General features: G+C 36.2%; 6 protein-coding genes across 14 annotated transcripts; 4 read left to right on the top strand and 2 right to left on the bottom strand.

The window, feature by feature from the left end:
- The first annotated feature begins 477 nt into the window (after positions 1–477).
- LOC111519358 lies at positions 478–3,068 on the top strand. 3 transcript variants are annotated; one of them, XR_002724336.2, is made up of 5 exons: positions 478–805; positions 859–1,387; positions 1,447–1,699; positions 1,767–1,998; positions 2,148–3,068. XR_002724336.2 is itself a non-coding variant. In XM_047009294.1 (3 exons), exons 1-3 carry the CDS (start codon positions 732–734, stop codon positions 1,600–1,602), a joined length of 759 nt encoding a protein of 252 aa, XP_046865250.1. In that variant the 5' UTR covers positions 486–731; the 3' UTR covers positions 1,603–1,687. The 3 variants fall into 3 exon arrangements, 1 of the variants encoding a protein (XP_046865250.1); XR_002724335.2 differs by having other exon boundaries at positions 482–805; positions 1,447–1,687; XM_047009294.1 differs by lacking the exons at positions 1,767–1,998; positions 2,148–3,068 and having other exon boundaries at positions 486–805; positions 1,447–1,687.
- A 4,207-nt stretch (positions 3,069–7,275) lies between these two features.
- Positions 7,276–14,807, top strand: LOC6649412 (calcium uptake protein 3, mitochondrial). 6 transcript variants are annotated; one of them, XM_023179834.2, is made up of 11 exons: positions 7,276–7,594; positions 9,990–10,134; positions 10,194–10,304; positions 10,365–10,412; positions 10,641–10,723; positions 10,822–10,887; positions 11,127–11,225; positions 12,339–12,437; positions 12,539–12,947; positions 13,006–13,163; positions 14,259–14,807. In XM_023179834.2, exons 1-11 carry the CDS (start codon positions 7,370–7,372, stop codon positions 14,340–14,342), a joined length of 1,527 nt encoding a protein of 508 aa, XP_023035602.1. In that variant the 5' UTR covers positions 7,276–7,369; the 3' UTR covers positions 14,343–14,807. The 6 variants fall into 6 exon arrangements, with proteins under 6 accessions (XP_023035602.1, XP_023035600.1, XP_023035603.1 ...); XM_023179832.2 differs by lacking the exon at positions 14,259–14,807 and having other exon boundaries at positions 13,006–13,593; XM_002072345.4 differs by lacking the exon at positions 11,127–11,225 and having other exon boundaries at positions 7,277–7,594.
- A 475-nt stretch (positions 14,808–15,282) lies between these two features.
- Positions 15,283–22,016, bottom strand: LOC6649410 (serine/threonine-protein kinase/endoribonuclease IRE1). The gene is made up of 7 exons (XM_002072343.4): positions 21,524–22,016; positions 21,351–21,465; positions 18,183–18,626; positions 17,898–18,120; positions 16,515–17,829; positions 16,282–16,449; positions 15,283–16,217 (listed from the first exon to the last, which is right to left on the bottom strand). The coding sequence occupies exons 1-7, from the start codon at positions 21,713–21,715 to the stop codon at positions 15,330–15,332; spliced, it is 3,345 nt and encodes a 1,114-aa protein (XP_002072379.2). The 5' UTR covers positions 21,716–22,016; the 3' UTR covers positions 15,283–15,329.
- Positions 22,017–22,306: 290 nt separating this feature from the next.
- Positions 22,307–23,188, top strand: LOC6649409 (rRNA methyltransferase 2, mitochondrial). The gene has a single exon (XM_002072342.3). It carries the CDS (start codon positions 22,331–22,333, stop codon positions 23,078–23,080), a length of 750 nt encoding a protein of 249 aa, XP_002072378.1. The 5' UTR covers positions 22,307–22,330; the 3' UTR covers positions 23,081–23,188.
- On the bottom strand, positions 23,100–24,847 carry LOC6649408 (venom serine carboxypeptidase). Of its 2 annotated transcripts, none has more exons than XM_002072341.3 (2): positions 24,757–24,847; positions 23,100–24,661 (listed from the first exon to the last, which is right to left on the bottom strand). In XM_002072341.3, exon 2 carries the CDS (start codon positions 24,635–24,637, stop codon positions 23,192–23,194), a length of 1,446 nt encoding a protein of 481 aa, XP_002072377.1. In that variant the 5' UTR covers positions 24,638–24,661; positions 24,757–24,847; the 3' UTR covers positions 23,100–23,191. The 2 variants fall into 2 exon arrangements, with proteins under 2 accessions (XP_002072377.1, XP_023035621.1); XM_023179853.2 differs by having other exon boundaries at positions 23,100–24,681; positions 24,757–24,829.
- A 37-nt stretch (positions 24,848–24,884) lies between these two features.
- LOC6649407 lies at positions 24,885–26,056 on the top strand. Its single transcript, XM_002072340.4, has 2 exons — positions 24,885–25,143; positions 25,214–26,056. The coding sequence occupies exons 1-2, from the start codon at positions 25,065–25,067 to the stop codon at positions 25,909–25,911; spliced, it is 777 nt and encodes a 258-aa protein (XP_002072376.3). The 5' UTR covers positions 24,885–25,064; the 3' UTR covers positions 25,912–26,056.
- Positions 26,057–26,197: the final 141 nt, after the last annotated feature.

Genomic DNA, 26,197 nt, shown 5'->3' with positions numbered 1-26,197 from the left:
TCTAATCATTACTAATTGAATAAGAATCGCTCAGATCTAACAATTGATTTATGTTTATTTCCAAGGAATTCATGAAATACATTAAATATTTTCATTAGAGTTAGGAAATAAACATGGACTCATTACCACATTAGCGGGTTAATAATCCGATATGCAAATTTTGTTGCCGTTGTCAATCTGGTCGCCAACTGGGTGATCGATTATACTGGAAGAGAATTGCGGCTCGGGGCCAATAATAATAATTGATTTGTAAATATTTTGATTTAGATTGCGAATACTAATTAAGAAAATAATAAACTAAGGAATTGCCAGACCATAAATTATAAACTAAAACACACTCAACTCAACCCACCTCCCGCCCTCACTTCGTGACGACTGATCAATGTTTGCCTTGAGTTTTTAGTTAGACAAAAATATCAAAAACAAATAAAACAACAAAAAGTCCATAGATATTCTCGCTAATATACGGAAATTTATATGATTTATAGTTGGACTTACAAAGTTTGTAAAAAAGTGTTTATAATATTGTTTCTTTCCTTCCCGAATTATTGTTTATCTGTCAGAAAAGTTTTAGGGATGAGTCGTGGCAGGCTTCGCTAGAAATTTAATAAGAAATCAAGACATCAAGAATCATAAAAAATAAAACTAAATTTTAAAATTTTTTCTAATTCTTTGACTATCTCTATGTATACTTTCGGCACAAAATTCGCAGTTTATTACGCATAGGTAAAATGACTATGCCAGAAATAATCGAAGTAATGGAGAAAGTATATCAAAGATTAGGCAAATGTTTTCATAACGCAAAGTAAATTGGATTTTTAATTTGTATTTTACATAATTTAATAATTCCAATTATAGACATGCAACTTCCATTAGAAGTTTACGTTATAGAAATCGTCGATTTGCTAGTATTAGACGTCATAAAGCTGGCCAGGAGCACTCCTCTTCTCGAAGGCCCAAAGCACGTTGTTTTCGTCGCTATAGAAGTGAAACGACTACATCAGCAACATCTTTTCATTCGCTATCCGAATTTCAGGCTATTACCGATTATGCTCCTACACACGATCGACGACCTACGACAGTTGCAATTTCGTTGCCTATAGGCAATAATCGTTCTATAGCCCTTTTGCCACTACCAACTTCAGTACTTTCGGTTAGTGGTTATTTACCCCAACGTCAAGAGCGATTGCTCTATCTACAGCAACGAAGTCTTGGCCAAAATATGCGTCAGGCATTTCAAAGACAATGCTTGAACCTTTGGAAAAGATTTTTTAGCACTTCCAATACAACAACAACAACAACAACAACAACAGCAACAACAAAAGCAATAGAAAATATAGATAATCGGCAGAATTTTCTAAAACGCATATTTCAGCATTTTCAGTTGGTAAGTGTAAACAGATAAAGAAACTTTTACTTTTATTTTAAATTTTTACTATTTCTTAGGTATCTAAGACAGCGGAATTGTCCATGATTCACAATGTTTCCAGCCCAATTCATACTAGCACCTCGCCAGCCATGGATGTGATTGATATTGATCTGTTGAGGCAAAGTTTGAATAATGCCATTATTGACTATCTGCTTATCGATGATGATACATAATTTAGGTCTCTGTCAGTAGTTTATTGGCTAGCGCCAAAAAAACTTCTTGAAAGCCACACATGCCGTTTTTCAATAACTCTCTGATGTAGGAAACTAGGTTTACTGCAGAAAATAGAAAAACTTTTTGTTATTTCACTATTTCTTTCTTCTTTTATTATCTTCAGATACAATAAACCAGCAGCCAGACACATAAAATAAGAAGAAACATGTTTCTCCTTGAAGTCGTAATCCTAATTTCAAATTTAGTAGACGCTTCACGCCCAAAAGGTGTTTTACTGGCCATAAAGTGTGCAAAAAAGAAAAACCAACAGAAGAGACTAGGTGATGAATGGAATCACCATTGAGAACCAGTTGCTAAAAACTGGAATGACTATAAGATAGTGATGCGATAGATTTGTGAGTTAATCATAAATTTACAAGAAATTACACAAATGTTAATGTACAAAATGCATTCTTTCCTAGTTAAGATCTAGATCGTTTTATACCACAAGCTCTAACGATTTTATTCACTTTATCTTTTTTTTTTACATATTACATATGTGAAGAGGATATTTATGAACTGGCGCAATGTCAGAAGACATTAAGAATCATACTCTATGATTGGAACAGGTGCTTCAGCAAGATAATTATGCATAGTTTTCTGCTATTTAAATGGGAATCTTGATTTCTGACCCATTTGGACCACTAAGCAGCAAAATGATTCATGATTCAGCTTGGACTGGCGCCTCCCCAGACCCATGAATGTCATCATCAAGTGGCCACAGAGTTATGAGTTCGACACATGCAACGAGGTTGGATTTTGGATTGGATTGGATTCACTTGGGTTTTGGGATGACATTCCAACGGCGATGGCGATGGCGGCGACGACGACGACAGCTAAATGAATATCATTCGGTATATGCCAAAATATTTATGCATCCCGCACATTGACTTTGATTTTTGTGTATTTTTTGCCATCTTCTTCTGGGCCTTCTGGGTAGCAGCAACAAGTCTTTGTGCCACGCCCAGCAAATGGCAAAAGTTGTAATTTATGGGCGTTATGAATCAAAAGAAATAATATGTCAAACATGTTTATGACACTCTTTTTTTTCATCGGAGTGGTTGGTGTAGTTGCAGCGGCTGTCTTTTGGGCCACGCCGTTGACATTTTAATTTGGCAGCCATCGATGGCAATTTAATAAATTTGCTGTGGCTTGATTTTAATTGGGTTCGGCTCGAAGAAGTGTTGATCAATTCATGAGGATGTTCAGTGCAGGGATTTGTAAGAAGGGGAGCCGACTAAATCCGTAAGACACCTTGAAATCAAGGAACAACTGTTGAAGGTGTCAACAAATGGAGTATAAATACACATAAAACCTTGAACTTCTTACTTGGACATCTGTTTGAAGAAGGGGCGAAACCGAAGCGAATGCATATACAAAATGGAGAAGAATGTTAAGTAAATCTAAAACTATATTTTCTATCTAATTGTGTGTTTACTTTAGTATTTAATGCCTTAAGTAAAGATAAAAATAGCAAAACAAAGTCTAGTTAGCCTAGCTAAAATGGAACTCAACCCTAAATGCCTTTGTGTTTAGAAAACCAAAATCATTAATATATTTTAAATAGTTTGGAATTCTTACATTTATAGATCTCAAACCAATTTGTTTTAATAATTGTTTTCTTTTTAAATTTAGAATAAGACCAGTTTCTCAAGAAAGCTACAGAACGTAAAAACTTTAAGTGATTGAAATATATTTTCTAAGCCAGGCAAATAGAAATAATTCTAGATAAACTCTTGTTGATATCAAATCAACATTTTTGTACACATTACCAATAAATGTGTAAAATATTTTAGCCTGATTTTTTAATTATTATTATTTCTCAAAAATTTTAAAAGGTAGAAATGTTTGTTAATTTATTCCGAATATTAATTTAAACGACGATTTTTATAATTTTGGAATGTCTGAAACGGTTCCAAAATGTTTAAAAATGCTTTACACTAATTATCGCATTTTGATTAATAGTACAAATAGTAATCTTTATCTTTTCCACTTAAAAGAGTCATCTAACTTCCTTAAGCCAAAACAGAGGTGTACGTCAATGCAACTTGTGGTTATCTTCTATGGAAATTACTTATCATGCCGGGGAATCCTCTGACTCTTGTTGACAATCATAGAATGTACCCATGAGGCATATGTGGCGATACCTTTTTGAACTCTTCCGGCTATTAATTTGTTTGCCAAAAATGCAAAAATCATTATTAGCACCAAATTCGCAAACAATTTGTTTTGACTCATCGATCGAACTACGTGCATAGGCACACACGACCAAAAACAAATATTTCCAAAATCTAATTAAAAATCCTGTTAACGTTTAGTTGGCTGATCTTTACGTCACTTTGCCACCTTTCCTAATGCACGTAGACCATGGGAAATACAGCCAAAAATATGTTTCTATTCTGAATTTTATTAGCCAGAGGGCAAGCCTAATGAATATGGACGAAAAATGCGTCATTCGTTGTCGTTTGAATCGAATAAGTCCAAAGTCTCAAGTGACTCAGAAGAAATATGACAAAAATGCAACTAGCAATCTATAAAAATGTCGAAATATTTTTTATTCTCTTTCCCGGTTAGGTAGAACAAATGTTAACCATTCATTGTGGGTAAACCTTTTGGACCGCACGTCCAACACAATTCAATAGAAATGTTTGTTGAGTAAATAAATAAAAATATCGTATCGATTTCACTTGATTTTCCGCTTTTCGCTATTTCGGAAACCCAAGAACCATGGACATCAGTTGACACTTCTTTTCGTTTTGTCCGCTAGGTGTAGGGATTGTATCGGCCCTTTCTTCGATCTTGGCATTGGCATTGGCATTGGAGCGTTGTCTTAATCTTTGGCCGCGTCTTTGAGACGCCTTTTGAGAGGTCTGATTTCAAAGTTCCTTGCCAGTTATGAGCTCGTAAATTATTTAGCATTATTCTGTCTCTTTTTGGTTCGCATTTCTTGCGAAAGTTGTAAAAAACAAAAATGCAATTCAAAAGCAACTGCAAAGATCCATTTGCACACATAAAACTTTTGTGTTGACGCCTTCGATTCACTTTCGCAAATGGGTAACATTTGGACCAGGCCCTGGCGTCTTGTTGTAAATATCTTCAGGCCAAAAATCATTTATAAACGATCGAAACTTTTGTTGGTTTTTTTTGTTTTTTAATTTTCCTTCATCTTTTTTTTTCTCTTTTTTTGGTAGTAATAAAGTTGTTTCAATTAGTAACCATTGAAGAGGTTCTACCCTAAAATCATCTGAGCATATTTGGTGCACAGTTTATAGAGTCGAAATCTTTGATCATAGTGCCTCCAAAGCATTACATTGGATTAAATGCTATATTTTTCAATTGTTAGTATAAGTTGTCACGAGGTCAAAAAAGCTTTCCAAAGCCACGTTCTACTGTTAAGAGAATTATTTAAAATCATAACTTACTGAATCAAAAGCTAACAATATTGAACATTTTTACAATTTTTATAGAACAAAAATAATCAAATTTCTTTTGAATTATTAAGTTTTTTAACGATTTGCACAAAACATATATTTATTTTATTTTTATTGCCTACATAAAAACCATTTTTCTGCAATCGTTTCAAAAGTTTTGCAGGAAATACAAATTTCGGTGTCAAAAAATATTTTTTATTTTAACTTTTTATGGCAAATATTTACTTGAAACTTAGCGCCAGAGCCTAAAGGCAAACGTTCGTTGTGGTTTTTAAATAATTTATACCGAGTTTTTCCCTCTCCATTCAATTTTGAACATTTAATTAGTTTAAGATTTCCAGGAAAACTCCAGACCACTCCATTTTATTTGTCTCGAAGAAGATGAGACTGGACTTCAGCTATTACCTAATATTATGGGCATAACTTGAGTTCGGTTGGGGGAAATTCTTTTGGCATTTGTCGGCCTCATTTAACGGTAAAACTTCTGAAATTGATATACGATATGGTATGAGAGAGATGAATGAGATGGAGAGATGATTATTTCGAGATATGTCAAGGCTTAAATTCAATTTTCTGATGAAAATGTTCAATGTCAATGTGAATATGGATATAAGTATGAGATTGTGAGTATGTGAGTGTGTGTCTTTAGGGCCCACCTGTTGAGCAACTTCACTCGAAGTTCAATATCATTGAGATGTAATTAAAAATAAGGAAAAACTTAACAAAATAAGAAGAATGTTTTGAGTGAGAGAGACGGAGATCCAGACCACACGCCAAGGCAATCGCCTGTCACAAACATAAATCTCAATGGCACATGCGGGACTGGGACTGGGACTCGAACTGGAAATGGGATGCATCACCTTTTAAACGAAGAAAGGGTGCCAACAACTGCTTTTTTCTTCTGTTTTACCTAAGGATCGGCAAGAGGCAAATTCCGAATTAAAGCCGGTTTGCATAGCAAGTCGGCTTCTAACATGTTACGGGGCACTTGATTTATGCCTCACTTGGGAATACCAACAATAGTAGTCTACAACGTGCCACTGCTCCAATTATATCACTCAGAGAGAAGGACGGAGATAAAACTACAGTTAAAGTGACCAAAGTGAAGTCTCTAATCAGACGCTAATCAGACGTAGAGTCCCAAGTTTATCACCACGACAAGATCTTCAAAGGATTAGCACCAAAGTCTAGACGGGATACCCTCAATATTGTTGACTGTTGTTGTTACTGACTGCCAACTGCCGACTGCTTTTAACGGTCTCGTTTTGGCCTCTTGGCCGGTTAAACAACTTTACGACTGGCGCTTGCCCCATAGAGAACCATGGAGGAAAAGAACTTTTTCTTTTGTTTTGATTAAGTTCTGTGTAACCCGAGATTACAACTTGGCCACCAACTTTGGTTTTTTTCTGTGTTTTCAATTTTATTAATTGTTATTGCCTTAAAGTTCCATAAATTGTCGTTTTTTTTTCGGTTGGGTCTTAGATAACCAAACTATCCACTGATTTTGTTTAATGGCCGCGATAATCATATCGATTGCTTTGGCAGTCCAGAGATCGAGAGACAGTTTGACTGATTGTGTCACAGCAAGCATAGCAGATGAAAACGAAAAACTAAAAAGAATAAAGATCAGAAGAAACTTAAAAGCCAAGAAGCTGCGATTTCTGATTAACGAAAGAAAATGTTGACCTATAAATGTTGAGAAAACTTTAGATAGATTGGGTCTGCATTCCACTTGAGTCGAAATTAATTTTTTTATCTTTTTTTTTTAAACAAATTTGTAAAAATCTTCATTCTCAACATATCTCAAGTTCTGTGAAGAGTGAGGAGATTGAGGTATTATCTAAATATGTAGAGTTTTTTTTAACAATATTATTGCCTTTGTAAAAAAGTATGCAGTTAACATAGAGTTAACAAAATATACATAGTTAAGAATCTAACCTACGGAAACAAATGAAAACAATCAATTTAATATTAAATTATATATATAATTGGAGCTTAATATTGGTTTTTCATCCATATTTTGTTCAATATTTTTGAATATTCTTAATGATAAATATATTTTATGCACAAAGCATTCTTCCTCTTCTTAGCATTTAAAACAACCGCCAAATCATAACTACAATTGTTACAAGATGGCAACGCCAAGACAAGCGTCTAGTGTGAACTGGCTCATAACGTCAGTCATTACGTCGTTTACATGGTCACACTCTTTAGTAAATTAGTTCGCTTAGTTCTCACTTTCGGCTGACGCATAAAAACAATAAATTATTTTAGAATATTTAGTGATCAAAATTAAATGGCAAATCTAGTGGCGAGATTAACGGTGAAGAGCCGTCCCTTAATTAAACAAGGCGCGTGTAGGACATTTTCCAGCCGTACAGGTGGTTTTCACACAAGAAACTTAAATGGTCAGCGCTATTGTTTTTTAATTGGCGGTAGTGCTGCTGCTCTATTGGCGGCATTTATCAAATTTCGAAGATCGGAGAATACTGTGAATGCGGCTAGCATGAGAAAACGTATAGTAAGTGCAAATTAATCCAAATGCAAGGAATATTGGTAAAAAGTCGATACGAATTATGACTTTTTGGAGCTTTGACTTGCGCAGCTATTTTTAGATTGGGGCATGCCCATGTCTAGCAGTTACGTTAATATTCCTTACGTTATATCGTTATCAGCTGTCAGCTGTGCGTTTCCGTGCTCCCCCCTTTATTGTTGTTGCTTGTTTGTTTACACTGCATTTTTGTTTCTACAAACTATTATTAACATATTTCGTGTAAATAGTTCAAGGCTTTTCTATGTTGACTTCAAGTTCAACAAAAGCAACAACCTGTTGACATTGTCAACCAGAGAATATACGTATGTATGTATGTTGTTGACGTGATATTGTTGTTTAAGTTGTTTGCAGTTGGTTAGGAGGTCTAGCCGACGGGGGGTCTGATAAGAGAAGTGTGAAATGTTAATATTTACTTAATAGTTTCGAAAACGACTTATCAGAACTGATTACTTAGCATATTTTTAGTTTTCCAACCAGAATCATATCTATGTATGTCATTTGACAATTTTCTCTGATAATGTTTAAATAATTGTTTAAAAAATGATTTAAAGTTGTTTATTATGTCAAATTCTGATTACTTTAATTCTTTAGCAGGTCAAAAAGTGTTAAGAGAATTTGTTTAGATGAAATTATTAAAAATGAAACAATTTACCTTCAAAAACACAAAAAAACATTTGATAAAAATAAACTTGTTTTGTTGATTCTTACAAAGTGTAATCTGATAGATAACATCAGATATCCTAGAATATTTAAACACATTTGGCTCATTAGCTCCAATTAGCTTATGTAATTCAATTTTTCGTTAAAGATTCCAATTCGATAGTCTTTAAAAATTTTCAATTAAACTCTTAATATCATAGGAGCCCTCAGGTTTTGTTTGAAAATAATCCACAAGCAATCATAATTTTGATTTTTTTAAAAATACTTTTGCATTCCACAATTGTTGCCACAATTCTTTTAAATTTTGCTTATCTCTAACCATCTGGTTTATAGCAATCATTTTGATCTTCTGCCTTAACTCCATCCCACATATATTTAGCATGAAATTCAAATGAAACTTGCCACACACCTTGAAAATAATAATCAGCCAGCATTATTCCATTGTGTTGGTGTGTGAGGTGCAACAATATGATGAAGTGGCAAGTAGTTAGTGGTTCAACTGAAAATTTGAATGCTGACAGAATGCCAGTTACTGAAAATTTATCTATCAATCGATCTGGTTTACTTCTGATATGGATACACCCCCACAATTTGACAATCATAATAAGTAATCAAAATGCTGCCCAATGCCAGACGCAGGCGTGCCCCTTTTGAGTTTTTTTCTTTAATATTCGGTTTGTCCCTGACACATGTGTCCGTCCAACCTTTTGGCTGTCTGTCTATCTGACTGTGTATATAATGACAACTGCGACGACTGCGCAGCCTGATGATGATGAATGAGTTTTAATTGTTGCCTATAAATCCAGTGCCTGCAGCTAACTTTAGTTCTCCCACCAAGTTTCAATCCTACAGTGGTCTTAGGCTATCAAAGGCAATATAAATGGGTTGCGAAATATCAATTTCAGATCGTTAAACTAACTAATTTTTGTATGCTTTAATCAAATTTGCTAATAGCTTGATTTATTCCTAATTAGAATAAAGTCGACCATGGTTTAATTATTTTCATCTTTTCCATTTTGCCTGATTTTGTATCACTGTTCTGGAGTGCTGCACTTCTGCATGATGTCAGGCTTTTTGCTTATGGGTTATGAAGCATGATCTTGGCCTCTGTTAACCATTTTTGGTTAGAGTGGGCGTGTCTATAATGCACATGTCTAACATTCAAAAATGGCCTTTGTGTGCTTTTGGAGGAGATTTGCCTGCAGACACATTTCGATGCCTGCTTTTGTCCCCCACATACCAAAGAGTTATGACCTGGGAGTTGTCAGCTTGCTCCAAAATATACAATTGAGTCATGTTTCAGATTTATGAAGAAATGCTAACCAAATCAATTTGCCATTTTATTTGTTCGAAATGAACGTGGGAATCCTGGGCCAGAATCGTCAATAATTGAACTTATTGCCCAATCGTTAAGATCTATAGGTATATACCTACCATATAGTATAAAAAAGAAATCAAAAAACCGGATCAAATTAATATTTCTGCATGCAAAACGAGCGACAACTGTTGTGAGGGCATTAAATCAAAACGTCACCAGGCGGTTCTGACTATAGATTAAAATCCAACCCAGAAGCTTTTTGTTTTGTGGCTGAGGCGGCGGAAATTTTCAAACATTGATTTATTTCGTATATATGCATATGGCAGACATCCAGCGTATATTAAATTACCAAAAAACTGATTAAGCCGAACTCTTTGTTTCCAGCAACGCGATGAAAACGATGCAGAACTTGTCAAATTAACAGCCCGCGAGAGGCGTTTCATCAAATTTGCATCCGTGGAATATGATGATCAATTGTACATGACGCCACAGGACTTTCTCGATTCAGTTGTGGAACAAGAACCCAGACGTTAGTATCTGCAGCTCTATAGCTTCTATATGAATCTTATTGTTTACTTTATACGTTAGCCCGCTTGAAGCGCCGTCAATTGAGCACTGAAGAATTGGAGAAGTATAAAGACCAAACTCCAGCCCTCAAAAAGGGTTCCACTCGTCTATTTCGGAATTTAAGAGATAAAGGTTAAAGTTTTTAATGTTGAACAAATGAGAAGTTGATTGATGTATCGCCTTTTGTTACAGGCATTGTATCATATACGGAATATCTATTCCTGCTGTCCATATTAACAAGTAAGTTCTCAACGTATAGCTGTTAAGCCTAAAATTATGCAAGAAGTTACAGGGCAAACGGCTAAATAGAGTCATGGATAATTAATTAATACTTAAATTACCATGTTACTGACTATTTTGAGAGATTGGTTTAATTTTTTAATAATTTTCCATGTTTTGCGTCAAAGTTATTCTCTCTTGCGTCTTTTTTCATTAAATTTGTAATCATTATTCCATTAATTCGTTAAGAACCGAAATCTGGTTTTCGAATTGCTTTCAATATGTTCGATACTGATGGTAATCAACGTGTGGATAAAGATGAATTTCTTGTGGTAAGTCATCCAACGACCTTTGATTTCAGAAAGTACATATATATTTCCCTTCATGATCCATTTATTTATAATTTCCATGATTTTTCATTATTAATTAGATAATTTCCATATTGGCTGGAGCTTTCAAACATATGCAAAATGTTGATCCACAAACCAAGCGAATTGTAAGATTATTATTTCATTTATCTTGATTTTTTTATATATTTTGATGTACATATATATATTTTTAATGGAATTTATTCACAAAAAAAAAAAAAAAACTAGCCAGCTCTGAGAGCAGGAGAGGAAGTGTAAGACTACACACTAAATATAATTTGCATTTACTTATAATTTTATGTTCCCAAATCTATTTTATATACATTATGTGTATTCTGATCTCGATATTCTCGAATTCAAATCTTAGCAATCGCGATTAGTTTCCTTTGAAGAGCAAAACCAACTAAGGAATCCCACAATAGCCTTAGCTGGATCCGGACCACCAGCAAAGGGCAAGTTGGGTCTAGTAAGTGTAAACGAAAATAAAAGAACTACGATAGTTGCCTTTTGCTGAGCTGATGGTTCATTCAACGACATTCAATTTTGAACTTGAAATAAGCTGATGTAAAAGCTTAGCTTAGCTTAGCATATAGTTTAATTGGCTTATGTTTTTATTGTTATGTTATTATTGACTATGTATATAAGTTTGTTTTTTATACCATACACCCATAGGGTGAAATGGTATATTAAAGTCGCCAAAATGTATGTAACAGGCAGAAGGAAGCATCTCCGACCCCACAAAGTATATATATTCTTGATCAGGATCAACAACCGAGTCGATCTAGCCATGTCCGTCTGTCCGTCCGTCCGTCTGTCCGTCTGTCCGTATGAACACCTAGATCTCGGAGACTATAAGAGCTAGAGCCACCAAATTTTTTATGTAGACTCGTGTAGTATGTAGAGTGATCAAGTTTATTTCAAATTTTTGCCACGCCCCTTTCCGCCCCCGCAATTTAATAAAAGCGTTTATCTCAAAAACTATTCCAGCTAGAGACACCATATTTGGTATGTATATTCGCTTAGTAAATGCACACATTTTGTATGTATAAAAATTTTGCCACGCCCTTTTCCGCCCCCGTAATTTGAAAAACTTGATTATCTCCCGTATTTTTTTACCTCATGCAATCAAATTTGGCACACTTAAATTTAATACTAATATCTATCAAAATACCAAATTTGATCAAAATCGGATAAAAAACAGTCGAGTTATGCATATAAACGTTTTTCCATAAGGCCGGAGTTGGCCGTTGGCTGGTGGGGGCGCTAGGGTGCTCGTATGATTGAGTGAGCGAGATACTAAGATATGCTTGTAAGAAGCATGTGAAAATGCTTGAAATATTTGCTTTACTGGTGTATGGTATACCAAAGTCGGCGAGACGACTTACTTACTTCATTTTTATATGGCTTTTGAAGTTTTTGTTACGTTTTGTTTTTTGCGCTTATCCTATCACACACCACACCAAAAAATATCCCGAACCTAAAACTGATTGTTATCCCAAACTAAAAAACCCACCTAACTGTTTTCTCTATTTATCCAACCTATTTGCCCTCCCCCATGTCCCATGTACATAATATCCAGATGGAGCGCATTTTCAGCGGCGCTTGGAAAGAAAAACATGGTGGCGATGAATTGCCCGAGAATATTGGTAGCGAAAATACCTTACAATCCCCCGTTGAGGTATGTGTGCATGATCCACTGTGACTAACTACCTGATTTAGCAATGAGTTCCTTTAGTTTACTTATGATAACTAATGCATCTTGATCTCTATTATCTATAGTCTTCACGCTATGTCGATGATGGTGAGGGCCTGCAGCGTCGCCATGTGGTACCAACAACCCTGCAGCTTCATTTCTTTGGCAAGCGTGGAACTGGTGTCATTAATTATGATAATTTCTATAATTTTATGGATAATCTACAAACCGAAGTACTCGAATTGGAATTCCATGAATTCTCCAAGGGCAATCATATTATAAGTGAATTAGATTTTGCCAAAATATTGCTACGTTATACTTATTTGGCGACCGATGAATATGATATATTTCTGGATCGCCTGCTCGAACGTGTGAAGGAAGAGAAGGGCATTAAATTTGATGAGTTTCGTGATTTTTGTCATTTTCTCAATAATCTTGATGATTTCACGATTGCCATGCGTATGTATACGCTGGCCGATCGAGCCATTTCAAAAGGTAGGTAGCTATTCAAAAGATTTAGATAGATTATCAAACTTTTATGTGCCTTTTGCAGAGGAATTCTCACGCGCTGTTAAAATCTGCACCGGTTATAACCTAAGTCTGCACTTGATCGACACTGTGTTTGCCATTTTCGATGAGGATGGCGATGGACTGTTGTCCTATAAGGAATTCATTGCCATTATGAAGGATCGTCTGCATCGTGGCTTTAAAGTAAGTGGTCGTTTCTTTGATTACAATGAAGCTCTGGATGCCTATGACGAACCAGAGTATCCCATGTTTGCCGCCTGGCGTCATCGTGTGTGTCGTCATTTGGACTACTTCATTGACAGCGATGCCTTGTGGCATTAGCTGTGCCATTAATTCATACCACTAATTTGATTGTCCTTAAACCTTTAGTCGTTGTTTTTTTGCTTAATGTGCTGTTTTTTTCTGCAATTTTATACATTATTTATGTTGGCTGTAAGCTTTTTTTAAATTAAGCTTAATATATGTTTCTAATCGATTAAGTTAATTAAGTTTTATTTAATTTTTAACACAAGTTATTATTCACAGTGTATTATTTAACATCACAAAGTCAAATTTACAAGTGGCCTTAAACACATTCAACAATTTTTAAAATAAAACATTAATTGGCTTCTCATTTGCATATTTGTTTGTACAATTTATTTATTTTGTTTCTTTTACACTTGTTTGTGTCCCTAAAACCTATCAAAAAGAGGAAAAAGGACAAATGATGGCACTTTATAAACAAATTCTTATAATTTTTGACTCAAGTTTGAAGTTTTGAATCACATAATACCCGATTAATATTTGTATACTTTGCACATCGTTTTTGAGAAATTTATTAGACATAGATGCAAAAATTTAAAACCTAGCCTGCATTCCATTTTCAAATCGGTCCTTAACAAACCGGAATAGATTTATCGCTTCTTGTGATACTGAAGCGAGAAAACGAACAAAAATCAAAAAATAGATCAACTTATTTTGATCATCCTGATTGACTGCTTGTACGAGCAGCTTAATTCCACAGTAGTTAGTTGTTTGCTTAATTCGCTTTTCGCTCCCTTAGCAAGATGCTCCAAATATCGACGATCGTGTCCAGATTAACATCGAAACTCTAGAGGAGGTGGAGGTTAGTGGGAGGCAAATTACCCACAAAACAAAATCTTTTGTTCTGCTTTAGCTTGCCCATCAGTCACTGTCTATTGAACTTTCCTCTTCTCTAATGTTTAATCTATATTTCATTTTTCCTTTATTCCACATTTCTCACCTTTTATTTAAACAACAATTTGATTGAATTTTCAGTCGGTGGCCAAATCCGAAGGTTGGGATGCCTTTAAATACTGTGTACGGCAGGAAATGAAAACCCTCAAGAAGTCCTCCAGCTAAATATTGTAAAAAAAAAATAACGAGCAAACTTAATGCCAAAAAAAAAGCACAACAACAAATTTATGTTTAATCAAAAATTTCTTCTAGTTACCAAAACTTTTCTTCTAAAGAACAAAACTGAAAATCTCCTATATTGTTGAATTTTTTATATCATTTATAAATCAATTGTTAAACAAAACCAAAAATTTAGTGTAGAACTGAAAATAATTTTATGTGCAATATACGAGAGTGAAGTTTTCAGTAAAACCTTTTAAGAAAACTTTCTAGTTACTCTCATATCAAAATTTGCTTAATTATATGTATTAAAAAATATTTATTGTTTGTTCTTTTATAGACATTTTTGTCACATTGTTATCTGGCAAACAAAACAGCATATAAGAAATACGATTTAGACAAATTTTATAATGAATATTTTCTTTTATTATAAACAAAATGCAAGAATAAATTCGCACTAATCTTTCGGAATTTTTAATTTTTGTTTTTGTTGAAGTGCTTGAAACATTTTAAAAGGGATTACTTAAATTACTTATGCCTATATACATTTAATTATAAATTACTAGGTATACTATATATATCAAACGCCAACTAATTGCCTAGAACAAAAAACTTCAAAACGATGAATCAAATTAATAATTAAAAATTATCACAGTTAAATTGCATGCTTTCGAAAGGACAATCGATTCCTTTGTTGGTTGCACATTTTCAGAATATTTGTTGTGTCAGAACTTACTCTCTAAATATTTTGTTATATCAAAGTACAATTCATTATTCTATCCAGAGATAGATAAAGCAACGTCAAAAACTATCGTCGTTCCGTTGCTTCATTATCTTGGACTCTTATCGGTTCTAGAATTATTTTGCTAGTTTAAAGAACTTGGGAATTGGTTTTGGAATAGTTGCAAATACATATGAAGTAGAACATTACATTAAAAAATTAAACTATGTGTAGATACAATTATGTATTCATTAATAATTGAATTCTAAATTCTAATCCTGTGTTGCTGGTGGCGGCAAGGTCCAACTGACAAATTTCTCTTTGTCCTGTTGTGTGTTATCCTTGCCATAGTTTCGAATGCCACCGTTATTATTCTTGCCATTTCGTCGAAACTTGAAATTGGCAAAGACATCCCGGCGGCCTGCTTGGTCTGTGTCTGGGTCCAAATTTCGCAATAGACCAACTCCTGGCGGATTGCCTGCATGGAAATTGTATGCCCCTTTGCGTTGTTTCAGCTGCTGTTGTTGCAGCTGTTGCGCAGGTGATGCTGTAAGGGCAGGTGACAGTGTCTTTTTTGGACTGCCGCCCATTTTTGGCAGCGGTTTGGGATCACGCATCAACACGGGAAATAAGGCATCATCAGCCTCAAAATACCATGGACGCGAGAAATGATAACCCGTACTATAGTAGGGTTTGAAAATGGGCTCACTGGAGCAAATACTGAAGGCATGATAGGCATGCGATATTAACTGCGGAAAACGATCTACCCAATAGTTGGTAAAGGCATGTGGTATGCAACCCAACAGCTCCTGAGCCTCGGTTGTTAGCTCATGATAATGATGTTTCTTATTGCGCAGAGCACGCAACAAATCCCGAACACTGGCTCCCATATAGCCACGATACTTTCTCAGATCATCTGTAATCAAGGGATCCACATGCAAGTTCCAATCGTCCAATACAACCAATCGTCCGTTTTTCTCCAACGATTTGAGAGGTTCTGCATGAAATTGTAATTTCTCTACACGATCACTGACATCCTGAAGGAACGATAGCATTTTCGGTTCATCCCAGAACAAAGGATGATTGCCAATACAACGAGCTGGTGGGCGACACTGTGGATCCTTATGTATCATATCAGCGATTAATTGCTCTGCGAGAATCTACATAAAAGACAATAGAGCATAAGTTATTCAAATAAATAACCTTTTGGTTTCTTTTACTTACAATTTTACTATTTTCGAAATCGTTGCCATCAGCATGCAATTTGGCTAGATTGTATTCATGGGAAAGTATATTGGCTTGTCGTTTTAGATTGTCGCCAAAAGCATGATGGCCCCCACTCAAAACATAGTAGTACACACAGCCCAAAGAGAAGATATCCACAGCGGTAGTCTAAAGAGTGGATATAACAAACAATTAGTCTACAATTAATTTAAATTGCTTTTAAAAACACTTACGGTTCGTTGAGCTCTCATCATTTCGGGAGCAATCCAACCATCAGTGCCCGTTACTCCCGAACGGCGTGAAAAACTTGTACGGCCGAAATTTAATTTCTTGCATAGACCAAAATCGGATATCATTACACGAACTCTGCCCTTGGCATCGGGTAAAGATAATAAAACATTCTGCGGCTTAATGTCACGATGTACAATATCCAAGGAATGTAGATGACTCAATCCGGATGAAGCCTGAACTAGAATTTCCCAGACATCGATATGCTCGCGTAATTCCACTGAACGTTCACCCTCGGTATAGTCTTGTAGAGTGGCAGCACACAATTCAACGGCTATATAACGAAACTGACGATCCTGTTCGGTGCAGAAATAACGTACAACATTCTCATGGGCATCCGATTCACGGAGCAAGGCTACCTCTCTATCAGCAAAGGTGAAACATTCGGGCAGCAGACGTTTAACGGCCACAAAACGCTCCTCAAAGGTGCCTTTAAATACAAAAGTACCTTCGCATCCTTTGCCAAGAACCTCGTTAGTATGAAAACTAATCTTGCCCACTCGCACATGACCATTGCCCAAGTCGACCAAATCTTGAGTACTTGAGTTACTGCCATTGGTACTACCATTACCACTGCCATTCCCTGATGTCTGGGTCACTGCATAAGTCTTGGAGCCATTCTCACTTTGTTTCTGCAATTCGCGCATTGTGCTGCATGTGTACCAGAACAGAGCAATCATTCCCAAGACAATGACTATTAATATCTGATGCACTTTTCCACTCGGATGCTCCATAAACCATTCATTGATAAAGGCCTGCACCTTATTGCTATTCTGCAATATTATGGTTTTGGTTCGATTTATGGTATTGCTGTTCCTTTGTGAGTCAATGCTGCCACCGTTTATATCTACTAGATCATCGGAATCAGTCTGCACAGCTATATCCTTGGCCGCTGCTGCATTTTTCTCATTGTTGGCCAACAAACCGTACCCATCGTTGTAAGTGTGAATGGTGGCGAGGCCGCTTTGTATATCCTTAGACGAGGGTGTTGGCGACAATTGCAAGTTACCCTTATTGGGCGCCTCAATATTGGGCATATTGTAATGGCCCAGCATTATGCCGGGCTGTTCGGGTAACACATCACTGATATAGACAGTACGTGGATCCTGCTCTTGATCGTGGTCCACATCCGCATTGACAGCGGGTCCATCTAAGAGTTTTATTGGCGGTGCAGTGGAAATTCTTGGGGTATTCTTATCCACCAAAGAGGGTAGGGCATAGAGTCCACCCATTTGATGCTCGCCCACATACAGAGATTGACTAAAACGAAAATAAAATTATATTACTTGACTGATTCTTTTAGCACACATTAAATGCAGCACACTTACAAAAGCTTCACTGTATTCACATTGCCTCGCTTGGACTCCTCCAAAATGGCCTGATAGGCCTCATCTGATACCGTGGTGAATGGAACACTTAACAAGCCATCGGGTCCTAGTAGAAAAGCAGCCACAACAGGACTACTCAAATGTCGTTGCCATAAAAATTTACCCTGTTTGCGATCCAATGTTAGAATCTGTCCATTTGTTGTAGTGGCCAAGTGTATATATTCTAAAAGCATAATTCGATTCATTGTTAATAAGTTTACCCAAACGTTTGCAATTATTATTTACCATATTCATTGGCCAATTCTGGTGGAGCAGTGAGAGCATTATAATCATAAAATGTTATATTCCATGGCTTGGCATTCTTATCCTTAGCCAAACTGTCGTACATCATGACCGTGTACTGCGTGCGTCCCAAATAAATGGCCCTCGAGGTGGCCCAACCAATTGGTTGTTCACCCCATTCTGTGCTATCGCCACCAAAACCCATGACCTTCTCACGTCTTCCTGTCTTGGGATCAACCATATACCAAGTGTCGCTCTTTTTACCCGAATACAAGATTCCATCGGATGAGCGACAAGGTGCATTAGCCACCAATTGGGGAATGGTATAGGGCAACTTCTTGAGACTGCCCATTTGACCCAGTTGATAGATAGAACCATCTCGGGGATCTGGTAGAAAATATGGTACTTGCACATTCTGCGGTTGTGGTTCGGCCTTAATAGGAGCATCTGAAAAATAAATTGCAGTTGGTTTTATTAAGAAAGACGTCAAATAGGTTTTTTTTCTTTTCTAATTCTATTTAATTGAACTTTTTAAACTCAGTTTTGCAGAGCAGAAATGTTCTTTTCTTGTGAAGAAATTGTTGATTAGGTTTCGTGGCTTTTGCTAAAACTGATAACAAGAATTTTAGGTCATATACGACACTTAAATTAACACGATTGAAACAAAAAACAAACAGTAATGTTTAGCATTCAAATATTTCAAATATGTAATCTCAACTAGAATTAACGAGCAAAGTTATATTGGGACTACTGAATCATTCAATAGACAAATATTAGGCATACAAAATATATGCTATATTCATATTATACTTTCAATTGAGACTTCCAAAACTTCCTCTTCAAGCTCAGTTATGCCATAAATAGTTTACATTTGAAAAATTCTAAATTTAAGATCAGTTGCCGTGGTAATATTAACAATACTTGTGATCTAGGAGACATTATGATCTACACTTACTCTTAAACTTCTCTCTTTACCCTTTGGTGATTGTTATTTCAAACAGTTGAGTAAACATGCAGCCTAGAAACCCATGCGGGTGCCTACGAGAATTTGTGTTATCGCTTAACGATTTAGTTTATTTAGCATTTCATTTATTTAAATTTTAAAACAAAACGCCAAATGGCACACGAAGGAAAACGCGATAAAATATGAGCAGTGGGCAATAAATTAAAAGAATATAATTATTTGAACTAATAGTAAGTATTACTTAGCAATTTATCTACACGAATTGCCCATAAGTAATGAAGACTCTCAAGTTAGACATTTTAGTTGAGCGTTATAATCAATTTGCCGTTATCTCTCTATTAACCCACATGTAGACCGACTCGAGCACATTACTGCCTGCCTGGCCTGTCTTCACGTCAGGTCATTTAACTCATAGCCTAGCACTCTAATTAGCATTAGCATACTAATCAAACACACTATGACTCACAGGAGTCATCATTGATGGGTTGAGGTAACTTATAATTGCACTAACCGAAATTATATACCGAAAAAATAATATCGATCAATATCTATATGGAAAATAATTGCTAAACGATTTAAAAATGCATTCAAATGGAAATACCCGGGGTCCACAAGGGAATGCTCAGCATGTTCTACACATGTTGTTATCGGGAAATGGGTTTACTTTTTAAAAATATGACATTACCCATGAAATTTCAAATTATATATGTACATTTTTATTTTTTGTATATAGAAATGTGGGATTTATCACATTAAACAATCTTTACGGGGCGTAGCTCACTCTTTCTGGCTAGAACATGTGCTGATGATTGCAGAGAGAGAAAAAAAACGATTAAAACCAAAAAGCCAGAAAATTAAATACCATTTCCAATGAGCTTCCTTCAAATATTTTCCATTACTTTCTATTGAAGTAAATCAAGCATATAAACGATAAGAAATTATTAATATTGTTCTGTCTTTCGCAACATAAACTTTATAGTAAATAAAGCTATAAATAGTCAAGATTTAGAGCACTCTTCTCCTAGCTAGGTAAGAGCAATAAAATTCTTTGAAAAAAAAAACAATAATTTTTTAAGTCAACTGATATGGTTATACTCTTTCTTTAGCTATCATTAGTATCTTTAACTCACTTAAAATTAGAAGTAGGTATAACTAGGCAAACAAATGAATATACTGAAAATCTTTATTTAGAATCATTATTTACAAACTTTAATTTCTAATTGCAATTCATTGAACTTTAATACAGAAAAATTAACCTTTAGCTGACTTAGGCAAATATATATGTACATATGTATGTATATATTATCATATTTCTGTGGGGTTTAGTAGCATAGTTAATGCTGATATATTTATAGAACATATGTACATACATTTTGTTTCATTTTTCTTATATTACCTTTCATTGTATGGTTGATGATTTGGCCTGTCATTAAATTTTGTCAGATTAGTCTAGTTAGTAGCTCTTGTTCTCGACGTCATAATGATAAATAATTTATATATAGTCAGCTAAGAATTAGCTGGTCATAAAGAGTGTCAAAGTCCCCAAGACTCTCGGCATGTGTCACAGTTTGTTAGGGTAATGCAAAAAAAAAAATAATAATAACACAAAGTCGGCTGATATAGACGAGCGTTGGCAACACTTAATTGAAAGAATCATGTGTGTGTGTGTGTGTGTTAGTTGTCAAGATTGCGTATATACGTGAGACTTGTTATCAGAAGAAAGGAAAACAGAAAAACATTTAAAAACAAAAGAGAAAAATTGTTTTGCTCTCATTTCCCTTGAGAGAGATATAATGTGTATTAGAGTTAAATCACAATCGAAAATATCTTGGGATTTTTAATTATTCGAATTTTAAATTGTAATAGCAAGATTTTTGAAATCAAAATTAAAATTTTCGATTAAAATAAGTAGATAGTTTCAAAAATCATGAATAAAAAAGTCGGTGTTTCTTTTCTTTTCTTTCTGTTTTGATGTGATGAGGTCATTTATGTTGCAAATTTCCACAAATGATGGCAAAATTGCAACAGAAGCCAGCCCCCCCCCCCGTTCGCACCACCCACTTGATGAGCTCTCGGCATATGTTTTGTATCTCATCCAAATATAAAAATGGGACAAACAAATAAAACTTACAAGCTAATTTAAAATGTGTGTGTAGGTGCATGGGTAAGTATGTGTGTGTTTGTGTGTGCGTGTGTGTAGTAATTACCATCTGCTATTGTCCAGCGTATTTCACTTGTCACCGGATCGATGGCTGTCAATCCACCGCCCAATGTGGAGAAAACCATTAAAGCCTCCTCATCGCGGGCCAAATCGGTGCAGTCCTAGTCGAAGAATTTTCATTTAGGTCTTTAGTTTTTCCTTCTTCTGCAACGCCCTTACCTTGCCACTGCCACCCCTATGGCTGCTGCTGCTGCTGCCACTTACATTTACAACATCTTCGGCACTGCTTACAACTTCTGCTGAGTCGGCATTCAAATTATTTCTTGTTGTTTTTGTTGTGGCTGTTGCTGATGCAATCGCGCCGCATGAAACCAAAATAATAGCACAACAAAATACAACGCAAATTCTCATTTTGCCACACTGTGTTGTTGTTTTTGTTCAAGCGACAGAGAGTACAAAAGAGAGACGGAACCGGAGGAGTATTATTAATAAATTTTCCGTTGATCTTGTTTTTGTGATTATTTTCTTTTATATTTGCAAATCTAAATGCCTTGTCACTTGTCGCATATTTTCACTGCTATTTTATTACAGATTTCACCTCACTTAATAAACATTAAAGACACAAGCTTTGTTTGAATTCATCATGCTTTTTTTGCGTTGATTTTTTACACGAACATTAACATATTCCTTTCGCCATTGTTGAGAGTTAGTTGTAAAATGAACTAGAGATGGGAAATCCATCGATGGCTCAATCGACAGTATCGATGGAATTTATAAAGTGCGATAGATCGATGTAAATTTTTCGATTATAGCTAAAAGTAGCTGTTTCCGGCTAAAAGAAGCTGTCAAATTTTGAGATAGCGTTGCCAGATGCCAAATGTCGGATACTCAAATACGCGCGCTTTTTGAAACTTTTGTTCGCACTACTCTCAACAATCGAAATCGATAATATCGATGGTTTCATCCAAGCCATCGATACTATCGAGGGGGGAGACTATCGATGGATTCCCAGCTCTATGATCCACAATGCGGTCAGTTAAAATTTGCTTGAATTTGTTATTTAAACGTTGTCTAAGTATCAACAAATCTTCGATTCATTATGCCAAACAACAGCCACGAAATCTCAAGGGAAAAAGCAAAAGTTCACAGGAATGGCTGACGCGGCAATTGTCCGATCCTTATGTGGAGAAAGCTCACATGATGAACTATCGCTGTCGCAGTGCCTTCAAATTATTGGAAATAGACGACAAGTATCATCTTATGCAACCAGGATATACAGTCATAGACTGTGGTGCGGCTCCAGGAAGTTGGACTCAAGTGGCCGTAGAGCGAACCAATGCCAATGGTAAACAAGAGAAAAAACCTTTGGGATCGGTTATCAGCATTGATCTCTTACATTTTCATGCTGTGCCTGGAGCTGTAATCTATGGCGGCATGGATTTCACATCTGCGGTGGCTCAACAGCGCTTGAAAGAATCCCTGGCAGGTCGTCGAGTTAATTGTGTCCTGTCCGATATGGCTCCAAATGCCACTGGTGTACGCATGCTGGACCAAGAGAGTATTACAAATCTGTGTTATGAGGTCCTGCGATTCGCCTTAGCCATGTCAGGCCCTGATGCCAATCTGGTCGTCAAGGTATGGGATAATGGCGATGTGCCTAAACTGGAAAAAACTATGCTCCAGCACTATGAGAAGGTGAAAAGGGTAAAACCCAGGGCCAGTCGCGGAGATTCGGCAGAGCATTTTCTGGTGGCTCGTGGTTTTCGGGGGACCTAATCACTCAAGAGTATGCCAGTTTTAATTGTAATATATTTATTATTCTTTAAAAGATTGTTAACAATATATAGACTTTAATAAATCAAGATAATTTTTATAATATGAAAATATTTAATGTTTATAGTGGGTAAGATGGTCGATCATTGCATACAACCATTTGGGCTGGTCATGTGGAGCCATGTGCCCAGCATTTCTTATCATGATCTCAACCAAATGTCCAGCGTGCTTAACGTAGCCAGCAACTTCGCCATCGATGCGCCAAACCTCACGCGGGGCAATCTTATAACGATCCGAAGCGGCAAATTTCAAATGATTCAGGTAATTGCGGGTCAAAGGATAGGCCACAATGATGTCCAACTGGCCACTGTAGATGCAAACCGTATAAGTGTTCAAGAGTTCGGCTACCCATTGTGCCACTGAGTCCATAACATCGTTTTTCAAATGAAGTTCTACTTTGTTCTCAGTGTCGAGATCATGGAAGGTTTTGTTGCCGACATGAATAGATTTTCGTGTAGCACCCGATTGCAGGAACTTGCCTAGATTCGCTCCAGAGTCGTCATGTGTCTTTAAATAATTGTAGTACCAATTGAAACCGGTAAGATTGCTGAAAATGGAACCATTTGTCAGATCCCCATTGATTAAAGAATCGAAAACATCGAAAGCGCATTCCATATCTCGCTTCTCAATGCATTCAGCTCCCTTCGCCTCGGCCGCATGAAACTGTACTAGACCGTTATCATCGATTAGGCCCAACTGATAGAGATAGTCTCCGTATTTCAATTGATGCAACGGGTCCGACAGACCATTACCAATGGCAACACCCTTTAAAGGAATGTATACCCTAGTATCAATGGCATTCTGTACCTTGTGAATGTGGTAGGCCAAAGCGGGAACATATTTACCGGCATAGGATTCACCAGTTACCCAGAAACCCGACGAATTGCTCCATTGGAACAATTCATACAGTTGCATAACAGCCTCATGCAAGTTGCGACCCACATCACGTTCATTTGTAGCATAGCCCTCATCGTGATCGGTAAAACTGAATCCAGTGCCCACAGGATTATCAATAAATATTAGATTATGTGTCTTGCTCCATGTATAATTCCTTTTCTGCAGTTTGCTATGTTCATCCAATTCGAGGGGACCGTTCTCTGTGAAAAGCCCAAAGAGCGAGGATGCTCCGGGACCTCCTTGCAGCCAAAGAACAACAGGAGCATAATCCGGATCCTGCTCGGCGGGGAAATACCAGAAGAACATATTTGAATTGTAATTGCTATCTACGGTCAAATATCCAGCATAGCTCTCAACTCCATGGTACTGTGATCCCTGAACTCGAGCCAATTGCTGAATCTTTTCCTTATCCACCGATGGATTGTTTATCAAGGGTGTAAGAAACAAAGGGTCTCCGGGATCGACTCCATCATTATAATGCTTGTATCTTGGGTATGGATTGATAAAACTACGTTTATAGGGGCGTTCCTGGCCATCTGCTCCGATTGCCAACACTACAGTCAAGGCGGCAATTAATATTCCACAATGAATTGCACTTTTCATTGTTTGTTGTGCTGTGTTCTTTCCCTAGTAAAGTTAAACGAGAACTAATTACTATTGTTATCAACTCTTTTGTTTGTTATGGCGTCTAAATGTTGGCGATCCGTCTCGGAGCTACTTACTTAAATTTACTGATAAACAATTGTAATTTCAATCTATTTATATATTAGCAACTGCAGCAGTTTAATTTTTTTTCAATCACAGCCGGCAAAAATTGAGATGGAATAGCAGTAAATACTGGGACAGTCTAATACATTACATTTTCAACTTTGTCATCTCTATTGCAATGGCCACCTCTAGTAAATCATTTCGCCGCAGCAGTAAATTTTTTTAAATAATAATAAATAAGCAAAACACGCAATTGATGTGATTTTTTTTCTATTCTGAGCGACTTCTTCAGAACTGATAGCTTTAAACAAAATCGAAAATCATGAATCAAATGATATATGAAGATGAGTTTACTGAGATAGAGACACTGCACGATGAAGATTTTTATTTGGAGGATGAAGGTAGTATCCAAAATATGTAACGTGGAAAGATCATAAATATGTACATATATTAATCAACTTGTTCTTGCAGTTATTGAGATCGCTCCATTTGAAACAAATGTCAATAACAATAACAACCATTATATTGGTAAGCGATTAACGTGTTCCGTCTTAGGCTGTGGCTATCAGACAGACAGGCGCTGGGACTTACGACGTCATTGGAACTCAATGAAACACCAAAACGATGAAGTACCCTATGAATCGGACTCGGACATAAAACGATCTGTCTTTACCTGCAACTTTTGTGACTATAAAACGGCAAAAAAGTTTTGCTATGAACGTCATAAAAAGAGTACAAAACATTTTCGCCGCAAGGAAAAACTAATGAAAGAGAGCCAAGATGATGATTCGGCAGAGGATCAACAAGAGGATCAGAGTCATCTCTATAAGTGCTATACTTGTGATTATGCGACAGCGAAAAAATTCTGCTATGATAGGCACGTAGAATCGCGCAAGCATCGAATGAAAATTCAAGAGGCGGAAGACAACGTAGATGATGAATTGATAGTTTATTCTGATATAAAATACGGGTCTCCTTCGGAATCCAATGATGAGGAATTCATCGTATGCGAAAAGGAAGTTTTCGAGCCCAACGACTTAATAATCGTGGACGAAGATGTTGTGAAGAAGGAGATTATTTACATGCCCAGCAATTCAATAGTCTCCTCCAAGGAGCAGGAGGACACTGTCGAGGAAACCCGTTACTATATGGTGTTAAACAACGACTAAGTCGTCTAGTTTTTATGAAACGCTAATCAACACTTCTAAGTTTCTTTGCGCATGCGCACAAAACGTCAACTGTGTTCAACTGTTGTTTTCCCCATTCATATGTTTTTTTTCCTTCTCCTGCACTGAAAATTTTGTAAATTAATGCACACATAAATATAAATAAATAAACAAAACACTGAATCCAAATTTTTTAATTTTCACGAAATATAAACCGCGCACCGTACTTTTTTTTAGTTTCCTAGTTTATAAGAGTGTCAGAGCGGCCGCCAAAGCAATTGTGTTTATT

The sequence above is a fragment of the Drosophila willistoni genome, chromosome 3R (genome assembly GCF_018902025.1).
Source record: "Drosophila willistoni isolate 14030-0811.24 chromosome 3R, UCI_dwil_1.1, whole genome shotgun sequence".
Taxonomy (NCBI): domain Eukaryota; kingdom Metazoa; phylum Arthropoda; class Insecta; order Diptera; family Drosophilidae; genus Drosophila; species Drosophila willistoni.
Note: the sequence above shows the minus strand (reverse complement) of the source record. Positions and strands in the feature narration are given on the sequence as shown.